The sequence below is a fragment of the Pyrus communis genome, chromosome 2, assembly GCF_963583255.1.
Source record: "Pyrus communis chromosome 2, drPyrComm1.1, whole genome shotgun sequence".
NCBI classification, from domain to species: Eukaryota; Viridiplantae; Streptophyta; class Magnoliopsida; order Rosales; family Rosaceae; genus Pyrus; species Pyrus communis.
In genome coordinates, this window is record NC_084804.1 from 10918370 (window position 1) to 10930297 (window position 11928).

At 37.8% G+C, this 11928-nt stretch overlaps 3 protein-coding genes across 3 annotated transcripts; 2 read left to right on the plus strand and 1 right to left on the minus strand.

Moving 5' to 3' along the window:
- Window positions 1–2445: 2445 nt before the first annotated feature.
- On the plus strand, window positions 2446–3217 carry LOC137724379 (transcriptional regulator SUPERMAN-like). The gene has a single exon (XM_068463124.1). The coding sequence runs from the start codon at window positions 2606–2608 to the stop codon at window positions 3215–3217; it is 612 nt and encodes a 203-aa protein (XP_068319225.1). The 5' UTR covers window positions 2446–2605.
- A 2613-nt stretch (window positions 3218–5830) lies between these two features.
- On the minus strand, window positions 5831–7950 carry LOC137726595 (bet1-like SNARE 1-1). The gene is made up of 6 exons (XM_068465531.1): window positions 7855–7950; window positions 7674–7736; window positions 6888–7035; window positions 6366–6422; window positions 6184–6243; window positions 5831–6062 (listed from the first exon to the last, which is right to left on the minus strand). Exons 2-6 carry the CDS (start codon window positions 7685–7687, stop codon window positions 5973–5975), a joined length of 369 nt encoding a protein of 122 aa, XP_068321632.1. The 5' UTR covers window positions 7688–7736; window positions 7855–7950; the 3' UTR covers window positions 5831–5972.
- A 1059-nt stretch (window positions 7951–9009) lies between these two features.
- On the plus strand, window positions 9010–11549 carry LOC137726431 (deoxyhypusine hydroxylase-B-like). The gene is made up of 7 exons (XM_068465361.1): window positions 9010–9328; window positions 9932–10065; window positions 10147–10373; window positions 10460–10598; window positions 10823–10949; window positions 11048–11166; window positions 11260–11549. The coding sequence occupies exons 1-7, from the start codon at window positions 9127–9129 to the stop codon at window positions 11290–11292; spliced, it is 981 nt and encodes a 326-aa protein (XP_068321462.1). The 5' UTR covers window positions 9010–9126; the 3' UTR covers window positions 11293–11549.
- The last annotated feature ends 379 nt before the right edge of the window (window positions 11550–11928 follow it).

Consider the following 11928-nt stretch of genomic DNA (forward strand, 5'->3'; position numbering starts at 1 on the left):
CGATCAGTTCAGCATGAAAAACTGTTTTCAATTATTATTTTAATTTGTTTTCGTATCTGCATGTCATCATTTAATTTGTGGGATTGTTCAAACTTGACTACATCTTAATTGGTTTCTAATGGTTAAACCACGTATTGAAATACGCTTTACTTTTGAACTAAAAGTTTCTAAGTTATATGTGTATATATGATCATCTGGTGCTTTAATCTAAAAGGGTTTGTTTCTATTTTGAAAGGGAACTGTTATTAACATTCCAAAAATCTCAATCTACACTCCTTACAAGTGCAACTTTCTTTCTAATTATAAAAAAAGTTTGGAATGTCAAATGAGACTTTTGGAGTGCTAATAACAATTCCCTTTGAAAATATAGTTTTACTACGTACCATATTGTAACTCCAAGGGTCACTAAACCATAATAATTGATGTTTTATTATCGAATGTGTAAATTAGTTTAATGTTTTATATTGGTAGGTGGTTAATATTTTGGGGGTTTTGAGTGGAAATGGAAGTTAGACAAGTATAAATAAAACGAGAAAATCATGAGGGAATAGTTGAGTTATAATAGGGCATTTAGTTGCCATAATTGGGCGGATAATTAAAATGATTTAACATAATTAGGACATTGTGGCATAAGTTGTGCTAGCCCATTGTGAGGCTAAGCCCACCTTTCTCCCATAGTGTAAATAATATCGTTTGTTAAAAAAAAGGTTTCTTTTGTAAAAAAAGGGACCAATTGATGGTTTCGGCACAACAATCTACCCATTCAGGTGCAACTCATAGGGACATTTCAGCTTCCTCAAACCACCATCATGTGATTTAACATCACCAAATAATTAAACTCAAGACATCTCTGTGGAGCCAAAAATAATCACAAAGCGACACGTGAATTTTTGGTTAAAATGACAAAGTTACCCTTGAGACACACTGGTTGTCTTACACACGAGGAGTGGACAATCATTCTTTAATCAAGCCAAGAGTGTCCAAAATAGGTAACAAATTCCAAATTATCTCATCCATCCTCATCTTAAGTAATTACTTCATAACCTACAAATTATTCCATATAAATGGAGATTAATTGGCTAATTAATGGATTAATTCCTAATTAATCCATTAATCACCAATTAAATCACCCATTTTCACACAAAAAACCTCTAAGGGCCAGCCACCTCCATTCCCTATATATATGACCCTATTTTCTCTAAAAAGCTAAGTCCACACTCTTGCTAAAATTTTCCAAAACTCTCAAACACTTTTCTCTCTAAATTCTAACTTTGGCATCGGAGGTTCTTCGGCCAAAGCCCATCCCCCCTCATTTCATCGTGGGCACGTGAGGCTCTTGGCCTTAACCTAAGGTGTTATTTGTTTGGTAGGTGCAATTTTGTCCAAGATCAAGGAGGAAGAAATTTGCATCCATAACGTCGTGTGAGCCAAATCACTGAGTTAACCCGTAGTAATTACACGGACCAATATCTAAAAAACCCTAAATAATATACATGTAATGACTAATTTATCACCTTCCTTGTCATCTTATTTCATTATATTATTTTCTTATTCAACTTGCATGTGACATGTCAACCACTAGACACAAGAGTTTCACCACAACTCAAAAGAAAAAACATTTAAAAGCCCAAAAACTCAAACCACATTGGATCCTGATTACTGGTCATTCTGAAACTCTAAACCTTTATTTCACATTCTAAATTTCAAAAGTAATCAACCACAACTTAACTAACTTTGTTAATCCCAAATTTACCAATTCCTGAAACCTAAATGCATAAAAAGTATTAAAATTCAAAATCTTGATTAATGTACTAGAACTCCAAATTTCACTCAATTTATTTATATTACAATTCCACAATCATCGTACTAAAACCCAATATATAATACTAATTTGACTCTACAGATAGTCTGAATCTAAGTAACTGCATAATAGAAACCGCACCGCAGTTTATGATTTCAACTTTCAAGTCTCTATCAAATCATTAAGGATAGAAGAGTCATTTCAAACTATTACCAAAGATTATATTAATTTTTTTTTCATTAAAAAATTTTATATTGATTTTACCAATATTTTCTTAAAAGTTATACAATAATTTCATTTTGACACGCAAAAATAACACATACTTATGTGCCTTTTAATTCACCCTTTTAACAACATAACTTTTAAGTGTAAGTCACTTGAGAACTGCACATGCAATAATTTCTTTCAAGTAAAAAAAGCAAACATTAAGTGATGACTGTGTGACAATCACACCTACAATAGAGATATGACAAAGAAAGACCCTCCCAAATTAAAGACAAATAGAATAAGGAAATAATATTAAATAATTAAGAAAACGCGTGTTCAATTAGCAGTAAACAAGAAGAATCCAGTTTCCGCCGGCTTAACAGAAAGTACTCTGCGCAAAGTTTTAAGATTTTTCCCCAACAACACCTTCAGTCCAAAGTTCCCAACCCTCTCATGACAATACCTATGCCTTGTGCTTGTTTCCTCTCGCCCCCTTCACCAACACCTCCTCTCTATAATTACAAACCCTAATTTCCGATATCCATATTACCATCATATATATCCAAGAAAACCAAAACTTGAAGGTTTTTTTTTAGTATGGAATCCAACCATCCGGATCATCAAGATTCGAAGACCTCTAGTACTGATGAAGAAGCTGAACACCGACGGGATGTGAACGATGACATGGGCACAGGGCGGTCTTACGAGTGTGTGTTTTGCAAGAGAGGTTTCACAACGGCACAGGCCTTGGGAGGACACATGAATATTCACCGGAGAGAGAGAGCCAAGACCAGACCTAGTTCGGATCCTACTAATTTGGCTTCGTCGACTAGCAAGGCAGTAGAAGATCAGAGTCATCCGAGGGCAGCGGTATACCATGCAATTCAAAGCTACCCGCCACATTATTTTATAGCTCCTCCGGATGACCATATGAACTATAGAACATATGTGCCTGCACCTAATACATCAGGGGTGTTAAGGCCCCCGCATGCAAATCATATTAGTGATGAGGACTTGTGTGCAAGAAATTATTTCCCGAGGCATCGGAATTTGCTAAGAGATGATCATCAGGATTGGAGATCAGGGAGTAGTTCGAGCTTGGGAATGGGCCGGCCATCAGATGATTACAAGGAGAGAGTGTTTAACGGTGGCAGTGAAGAAGCGGATGATGAATTGGATTTGGAGCTTCGACTCGGTCATGATCCCTAAGTATATATGTTATTTTTATCAAACATTTGAGAGATTATAAATTATACATTTTTATTAATTAATTTGTACACTACTTTTTGGTTGTGAGCGCAATTATGGATTTATCTGTACATTCTTCCATGTTTTCTGTTTTTTTTTTTTCATGGAGAAAAGGTGAGAAGTTTTTAGAATATGCCAACATCCCAAATTTTCTTGGCAATTTTCTAATGGCCGGCAGGATTTAAAGGCAGGAAGAAGGAGCAATTATACCCAGATATAGTAAAAAAAAAAAAATGTATTTTGCTTCATCCATAAACACACCTAGCCCTAATTTTGGGTAGGTTTCTGTGAGAAGTTTTCTTATAATGTATATGTCTTCTTCTTCCTTCCATTGTGTCTGTTTCTCAATTATCCCCCCTTTTATTTTTCACCTAGCTAGCTAGCCCAAGTTTTGCTTACAAATTTGTGCTGCTGTACTTATATCATATTGTATGATTGAAATTTCTAATTATCCAGCATTACATAATTAATTTGCTTGAATTCTTGCTTCACTAACCTATATGTCAGTTATGTTTAATTGCTTTTTTTTCCAAGAAAATGAATAGGTACAGACACTAACTGGGGAAGCTTGCTTGATTCACTTTCAAGTGCTCTACATGAAGTTTTTCTTGTGCCATATGATCTGTGCCAAATGGTCCTGTGTACGTCTAAATCATCGCATACCATTGGTCATTGTACCTCGATTGTTCAACCCCAACTTGCCATTCACATTTCAGGTGAGCTCTGAGATTTTAGATTAAACTATATATTCATTTTTGGTTACATTAGAGAGATTTGGAATCTGGAGTTAGGATTGTCGACCGTATATGAATTGATATATGAATTTTAGGTTGCACACATAAGCTTTGTGCCGAGAAAATTTGTTTCATACCGCAAATTCTTGGGGAAAAATATATTTTCTTGTAATGTGATACAAAAGTCTGAATAATTAAGTGTCTAAGGTTTTCAACTCGATTTTAGTGTCACTCTGTATACCTATACAGTAACAAATTAATTTTCACTCTTAAGTTGTAGCTGTCACTCTCCTCTAATAAATTTGGCACTCTTTTAGATTGTCTGTAATATCTCCACTTTTTTGATCATTTGGGAAAACGAGTGGCATATTTTGTGGGGCTTGGGGAACATTTTCCAAGGTTAGCCTACAACGATGCAGCTTCTAACTTTTCATTACATGATAAAACAATCAGCAGAAGTACTAATTTACTCACTTATAAAGGAATAGTAAAACCAAGAATGAAAGATCCTTTATTTCATACAAATGATAGTGCCCACACGTACATAGAGATGAGAGTCGAACTTAGCTAAGACATTTGGTGCAGAAGTAAATGTTGCAATAATATTTTCTTGCATTTGGGTATATGTATATCTGCAGACCGCAGACTGCAGTAAGGATTAATTTGTGATATATCTGCAGACTGCAGTACTGTTTATATTCTTGATATATAATGGACACACAAATTAAAAACCGTAGGGGAATGTAGGCTGAATATATATTAAACTATATAACAAAATATTATACGTACATAATCGGCTAAACGTATTAATATATATATATATGTGTGTGTGTGTGTGTGTGTGTGTGTGTGTGTGTGTGTGTGTAAGAGAAACCTGACTTGACCAAAGAACTAATATTTGAAGAATTTTCTGCATGCAGGCCATGGCCGCCATGGGACTACATGCAGTGAACAATTTCATGATGACTATGGAGCTGCTTTGACCCGCTCTTTCTTCAACAACAACCACAAGATCAACACATATCGTGCTAAAGAAGGCTGTTCAGCCTGCAGCCCAGGGAATATCTTCTCAGAATGCGTTTTTCTAAATTGCTTTGATTTACGGTAATTGAATTGTTATTGACACTTCAAAATTCTCATTCTACACTCCAAACTTTCTATATTTAGAAAGAAAAATACACTTATAAGAAGTGTAAAATGAGAATTTTGGACTGCCAATAACCTTCCCTTACTGTAATTGTATTTTGAATTTGCTTACAAATTTACGGTAATAGTGATTCGGATTCGGCTCAGCCAAAGCCAAGCCTACTCTTATTAACTCACCTAACGGTCCAAACCCAATATCTTTTGAACACTTGTAAATTGCATTTTAAGGTTCTAAATTACTTTACGGCAAGGTTAAATTTTTCCCGCGAGTTAACTTCTTGCATGTAAACCTGTCATTGTACAAACAAAGGGAAGTCAATCAAGTGCATTTGAATATTCGATGAGAGGATTTTAAGGATTTTAAGCCCCCATTTTGTTCTTAAATTCAGGACGTTTAGAAGTCAAATAAAAGAAAACAGAGTTAACTAAAAGAGGTTTGACGAGAGGATGCGAAAATGAAATCGTAAGAGGCTGATCGCCGTCGTCAACATTAGTGGTTCTCTTATTGTTCTGCGAGTCGACAACGGCGACAGCTTGTTCAAATCTTGTCTTTGAAAGAACTAGCCGCAATATTACTCGACTCAAAGACCGTACAACTGTTCAACCTAGGTGGAGCTTGAAGGACACAGCAACTGATTGAAACAGACTCGCCGGAACAAAGATTTATGCACTTAATTAGCTCTGCAGCTAAACATAATTAGAAGATCGATAATCTTTATACAAACATACGAGAATATCTTTACAAGCAGAATTTAAACATCGGATCACGGCTAAGAGCAAGCATCTCCCATATTCAGCTTAAAACTAGCGGCTGTACCAAATCCATCATGGATTAATTACCTAGTGAGATAGTATATGACTAGAAAAATGACCACAAATGATGCGACTAGTGTAAACATTCTCTGGCTTGACTTGGTCTCAAAAACCTGAACAAAACGAAACCCGTCAGGACATCAGTAATCAGAAAGGGACCCTGAGAAGGATGAATGAGGGAAAGAACCCTCTAATCTCAGAAGGAAAAGGATAAATTTGGAAAGGAGTACGTACCATCTTAAACTTGTCCATTGTACCAGATAGCACCCCCCTCGATGAATCCATATCATTTCCCTGAATTAGACAATGCACGTTATTAAAACAACTTGTACCATTGTCCGACCAAAACAAATGTAAATTAAATTCTATGGTAGAGAACGCTGTAATAATAATTGGGCTAGCAGCAGCATACATACCATTCTGTCTAACATGTGATTATGAGTCTCCACCTCCTCATGTATATCACCTGACAACTGTTTGAGAGAAATGGATAAGTATTTGGCGGGGATATATTAAAACCTATGAAGCTATAAAAATACTGACATCAATTGCTATAAGATAATATTTTGTCAAATCTAGCTTATAAATGTTTAGTAACTTTGTTAAAAGAAAAGCCAAAGAATCATACAAATCCGTATTCCTAATGGAAGGATTTCATAGTTGCTTTATTTGTTCCCAATAAAGCAAAGGTGGGATCAAGACGTTATGCAAGATTTCAACACATAATCATACTACAAATGCTACAATCTTCCCCCTCGAGGTATAAAAAAATTTGACGAAATCATGCACTGACTAGACAACAACACAAAATATTAACTTAAAAACCATGTATATCAAAGGTAGTAAACAAACCGGAACAGTAAGACTTGCATTACAACTTTCAAAGTTTCCAGTCATTGAAAGACAAGGGAATGAGGGGTAAGGAGAGCAGAGCTTACTCTCTTCAGCAAATTGACTCTATCTTGCAATCCGTCCACTGCCCTTTCGTTATCATGTTCATCAATTTCATGTGAGTAGGAAGCTGAGGACCTGATGCCGCCCTCCTCAATGCCATCAAAAAGAGCAACTTTGTTGCCATGGAAGTCCCTAAACATAAAGAGATAAGTTCATTTTAATGTAAACGAAACATGCCACATTCACAAGAGATGTTTCCTACAAATGTAACATGGGAAAGCTCCACAAAATTTAACAGAATCCTTTTTTCGGGTGAAAAAATAACAAAAGCATCTGTAACAAGCACCAGTAATCAAAGAGGTTGCAGTATCCAATCAATCAAACCCTTTTCTCATCAAATTATTGTTAAGACATCCCAAACAGGCAACTCCATGCCGAATGAAAGCTTACTGGAATACAAATCTCGTTTTACTTTGTACAACCGAAAGCAACTCGTACTCGAATCAGTCCAAAACAGCTTAAACATAACTCAACAGAAACACTGACTGAACCCGAAAATTAACCCAAAAATGATCGCAGACCCAATTCCAAAACGGGTTTTCGAGTTCACGAAATTCTCAACGTTTATCACTCAGTTAGTAATTAGCACACACACCAAACATCAAAATCGCATAGCGAAAACCACACTACATACACAGATCTAAGTACAATTTTACTATTTACGTAACACAATCAGGTAAATTTGCTTCAGAACGTTCTAGAAAACAAAAAACAAAAACTTGAAAAGACCAAATGAATCGGATTCGTATCGGAATCGGAACCGAGCTAACCTTCGAGCATTCATGGGTGAATTCGATCCCGGCGAAGCTTATTTGATCTTTGAATTTGATTTACTGCAAACAAATTCAAATTTTTACAAAAATCTAAAAAAATTGAAACCCAAAATTAAAATATGATACGAGCAGAGGAGAAGGGCGATTCAGATCTGAGATTGGGAGCAACGAAACGTACCGTTTTGGAGGGAAGCGGAGGATTTTTCCCTGCGGAGTAAGAAACGAGGGGAAAATTGGAGGGGCGGAGTGGAGTCGCTGGGATTTATATTCTGTAACAACTGATCTAGCGGGGGAAGGAAGGAACGTTACTTTTGTGGGTCCCATTTGGGTTGTGAGTAAGAATATTGGATAAGAAGTGGAATGTTTTTACTGTGCTGGGTCTTGTTGCAGTAAAAGGATTTTTTACTGTTCACAATGTGGCCGATTACAAGTGCGTATCTATCTTGCATTCACATGAGTTAAATTTAAAACTTATTCGACTGAATGTAAATGAAAACAATTATCAGGGTGAAGATCAGCTTAAATGGTCCGATGATTTTAGGGATGATAAGTTAATCTTCTTCAAAAGATCACATCGACGTAGATGATTGACAATTATATGTCGGTTTTTCACCATTCAAGTTGTAGTATATTTTAATAGTTAGATTGTTCGACTGTTAAAATGATATGTGAGTTGGACATCTTTGAATAAGATTACAAAACATAAAGAAGAATTAACGGCTGATATTTTTGAGCACGTGACAAACATTTTAATGGACCGGGGATGTTACATCCCACATCGGCGAGGTGAGGGTTGAGCCTGGGCCTTATATGTGTATGCTCAGCTCTAACTCTCGCGAGGCTTTTTGTGGGTCGAAACTGCAGACACGTAAGCCCACAAGAACAAAACCGTGAGGGCCCTTGGGCCCAGAGCGGACAATATCGCGAGAGGTGGAGGCTGGGGTGCCATAATTTGGTATCAGAGCCGGACTCACGCTCGTTTGGTGTGCCGACGAGGGCGTCGGGCTCCCTAAGGGGGGTGGATTGTTACATCCCACATCGGCGAGGTGAGGGTTGAGCCTGGGCCTTATATGTGTATGCTCAGCTCTAACTCTCGCGAGGCCTTTTGTGGGTCGAAACTGCAGACACGTAAGCCCACAAGAACAAAACCGTGAGGGCCCTTGGGCCCAGAGCGGACAATATCGCGAGAGGTGGAGGCTGGGGTGCCATAGGGGATGCTTCAGCAACGAGTGGGCTGGGCTGGGCTGGGCTGATCTAAATAGGGTTCTTTTGACCCGGACACAGCCCATTCTATATAAAGTGAAAAATGTAAAACGCATAAAAAAGGTGGGAACTTCATCGTCGTCTTCAATTGGCGGGCATCCGATTCTGGTCTGACTGTGACAAACAAAACCCTAATCCGAAAAAGGTAGGGCTTGTTGGAATTCGAATACCTCACATCTCAAGCTCAATGGGTTCATTGAATGATGACGCCGCCACCACCGCCGCCACCGCCGCCACCGCCGCCACCAGCTTCGAGTCCTCACCGGAGATGGTGAAGTTCCTATGCGACCGGTTGCTCGACACGACACAGCCCATCTCGGAGCGCTTCAGAGCCTTGTTCTCTCTCCGCAACCTCAATGGCCCTGCCCCTCGCGACGCCCTCATTGCCGGTTCGTTTTCTTTATTTGTCTGCAAGTATTTCTTGTTAATCATTATATTTGCGGAGCCAATTTACTTGGAATTTCAGGACTTGTCTGGATTTTCAGTCTCTAGAAAAAGGTTAATTATTTTATGGATCGGTTAGAAATTTGGAAGTAGTTTGATTCTTAAAGCAAAAATTCACTATCTTTGAGCTGAAGTAAAAGTTTGGAACTTTGGAGCAAAGGGCTGGTAGCTCGGTTAGTTAAGAGCATTCATCCGTGCACCCGTGGTCTTGGATTTGATTTGTCCCCTCCCCCGCATGTATTACAAGAAAAAGTTTAGGACTTTGGATGAATATTACGACGGTGATCGGTTTTACTAGATAAGCGAACATTGATCATTAGGACATTAGGTGTTTGTTGATGGAGAGGGTGTTATGCTGCACCTCCGGCATTACAATTATGGATGCTGGGAAAAAGGGTTGGAAGTAAACATGCCATGTATTATTTTTGTACTGTTCTTCCATAAACTATTAACGGAGGTTTACCTTAGTTGATCTCCTGTTATATATTATTGTATGTGTTGATGTTAGTGTTTTTCTAATCGGATTGGATATGTGTATTCCTCTGCAGCAACAAGAGATTCTTCCAATTTGTTGGCACATGAGGCTGCATTTGCATTGGGTCAAATGCAAGATGTGGATGCAATCCCTGCCTTGGTAGCTGTTCTCAATGATCTCTCTTTGCATCCCATTGTTCGTCATGAGGTGAGTTTGTGTTGCTTTACTCTGGTTATATTCCTTGTCTTCTTATAATATGTCTCATTATTCTTGTTGCATTTTATGCAGGCAGCAGAAGCTCTTGGTGCAATTGGTTTAGAGAGCAATGTTCCTCTTTTGAAGAATAGTCTAGCACTAGATCCCGCTCAGGAGGTCAAAGAAACTTGTGAATTGGCCCTTAATCGGATTGAGCAATTGAAGGATGCTAATTGTCAATCCAAGGATGAAAAATCACCTTTTGTGTCAGTTGATCCTGCTGCACCAGCTACTTCTGGTTCTTCTGTCTATCAGCTAAGGTGTGCCTGGTTATCATCTGCGGCTTAAATTTTTGTCCACTTATTTGAATAAGTTAGATATCTGACTTGTGTTAATTCTTTTAAAGGGAAGTTCTTCTGGATGTAAACAGAAGTTTGTATGAGCGCTATGCGGCTCTCTTTGCTCTGCGGAATGATGGTGGAGATGAAGCTGTCACTGCTATAATTGATTCCTTGGATTCAAACAGTGCTCTCTTGCGTCACGAGGTTTGTTTATTACCTAATCGAATCATGCTGAAAAATTATAAATGTAGACCGGACATGCACACACACACAACGATGTTTACAGATTAACGTTTCAAATTGCTTTTAGAGTATTGATCAATTAACACCCATGCAAGACAAGAAACTTTTGCACCACTTAACTGATGTAGATTTTTTCAGAAGTCGGTGTCATGTGATCTTCATATCTTCTTTGGTGTGATTTACAGGTTGCTTATGTGTTAGGCCAATTGCAGAACAAAGCTGCTTCGGCCGCTCTTTCCAACATACTTATGAACAGAAATGAGCACCCAATGGTTAGACATGAAGCTGCAGAAGCTCTTGGTTCCATTGCAGGTATGACTGCTATGTTCCCAAATGTATCTGTCTGTAAATAGAGTAGTAGCATATTGACGTTTTGGGGCTATTTAATTGAGTTACTGCTTTGTGTGTAGATGACCAAAGTGTATCACTTCTCGAAGAATTTGCGAGGGATCCTGAACCAATTGTGTCACAGAGTTGCGAAGTTGCTCTAAGCATGCTGGAGTTTGAGAGATCAGGAAAATCCTTCGAGGTATGCATATCAAACTACTCTTTGAAACCAATCAAACTATAGATTTAGTGTATCTTATCAGGAAAACGACTGAAGTCTCCGTTTTATGTGCAGTACCTCTTCATGCAAGCTCCTCTAGTGCAATAGATAATGACATATAGTTTCCCTCACTGGCGCGTTTCATCCATACACACCGAATAGCTCCAACGGAGGCAGTTCGTCCATGTTGTGCAGCTTGGAGTTGGGGAGAAGCAGAAGGAACCAAGTTTTTTACTTGTCCGAACCGAATGAATTAAGCTGTATTGTTATACATGGCTGTTCTAATACATGGTTACAAAGTTGTTAATTTGGGATTATTGGACCTACACGATCATTAACAAATAAAATCACATTGATATGCAGCATTGCATAGTGTAATATGACGAATGTGAACCTTTTGTTCCTTTCAAGTGCCGCCCACGTGTGAGTGAACGTTCGACATGATGTGAGCGGTTGCCTAAACCATTCACGCGATCGACCGAACCAAGCACAGCTATTTAATAAAAAGAAGTTTTAACGAAAAGTTTACGCTACTGTTTATTTTAACGAAAAATTATATTTTTATACTAAAAAGTCAAATGTTGTACTATTTACTTTACTCTTTATTTTGTCCTTATCGTTAAAACTTAAAGTTTTAAAGTCATTTTTATTATTTTTCATTAAATAAAAAGTATCGACATCTGAATTGAATTTGATTGACTTGGTTCCAAAGGAAAAGGATCCTCGTCGAATCTTTTTTAAGAA

Excerpts from the sequence above, each read along its gene's own strand:
- LOC137724379 (XM_068463124.1), top strand. The coding sequence starts at position 2,606 with ATGGAATCCAACCATCCGGATCATCAAGATTCGAAGACCTCTAGTACT.
- LOC137726595 (XM_068465531.1), bottom strand. Across the intron at positions 6,244-6,365 it reads ATCACATGTTAGACAGAATG|GGAAATGATATGGATTCATC; the intron begins GTATGTATGCTG and ends TGTCTAATTCAG. Across the intron at positions 6,063-6,183 it reads CAATGGACAAGTTTAAGATG|GTTTTTGAGACCAAGTCAAG; the intron begins GTACGTACTCCT and ends CGTTTTGTTCAG.
- LOC137726431 (XM_068465361.1), top strand. The coding sequence starts at position 9,127 with ATGGGTTCATTGAATGATGACGCCGCCACCACCGCCGCCACCGCCGCC. Across the intron at positions 9,329-9,931 it reads TCGCGACGCCCTCATTGCCG|CAACAAGAGATTCTTCCAAT; the intron begins GTTCGTTTTCTT and ends ATTCCTCTGCAG. Across the intron at positions 11,167-11,259 it reads GATCAGGAAAATCCTTCGAG|TACCTCTTCATGCAAGCTCC; the intron begins GTATGCATATCA and ends TTTTATGTGCAG.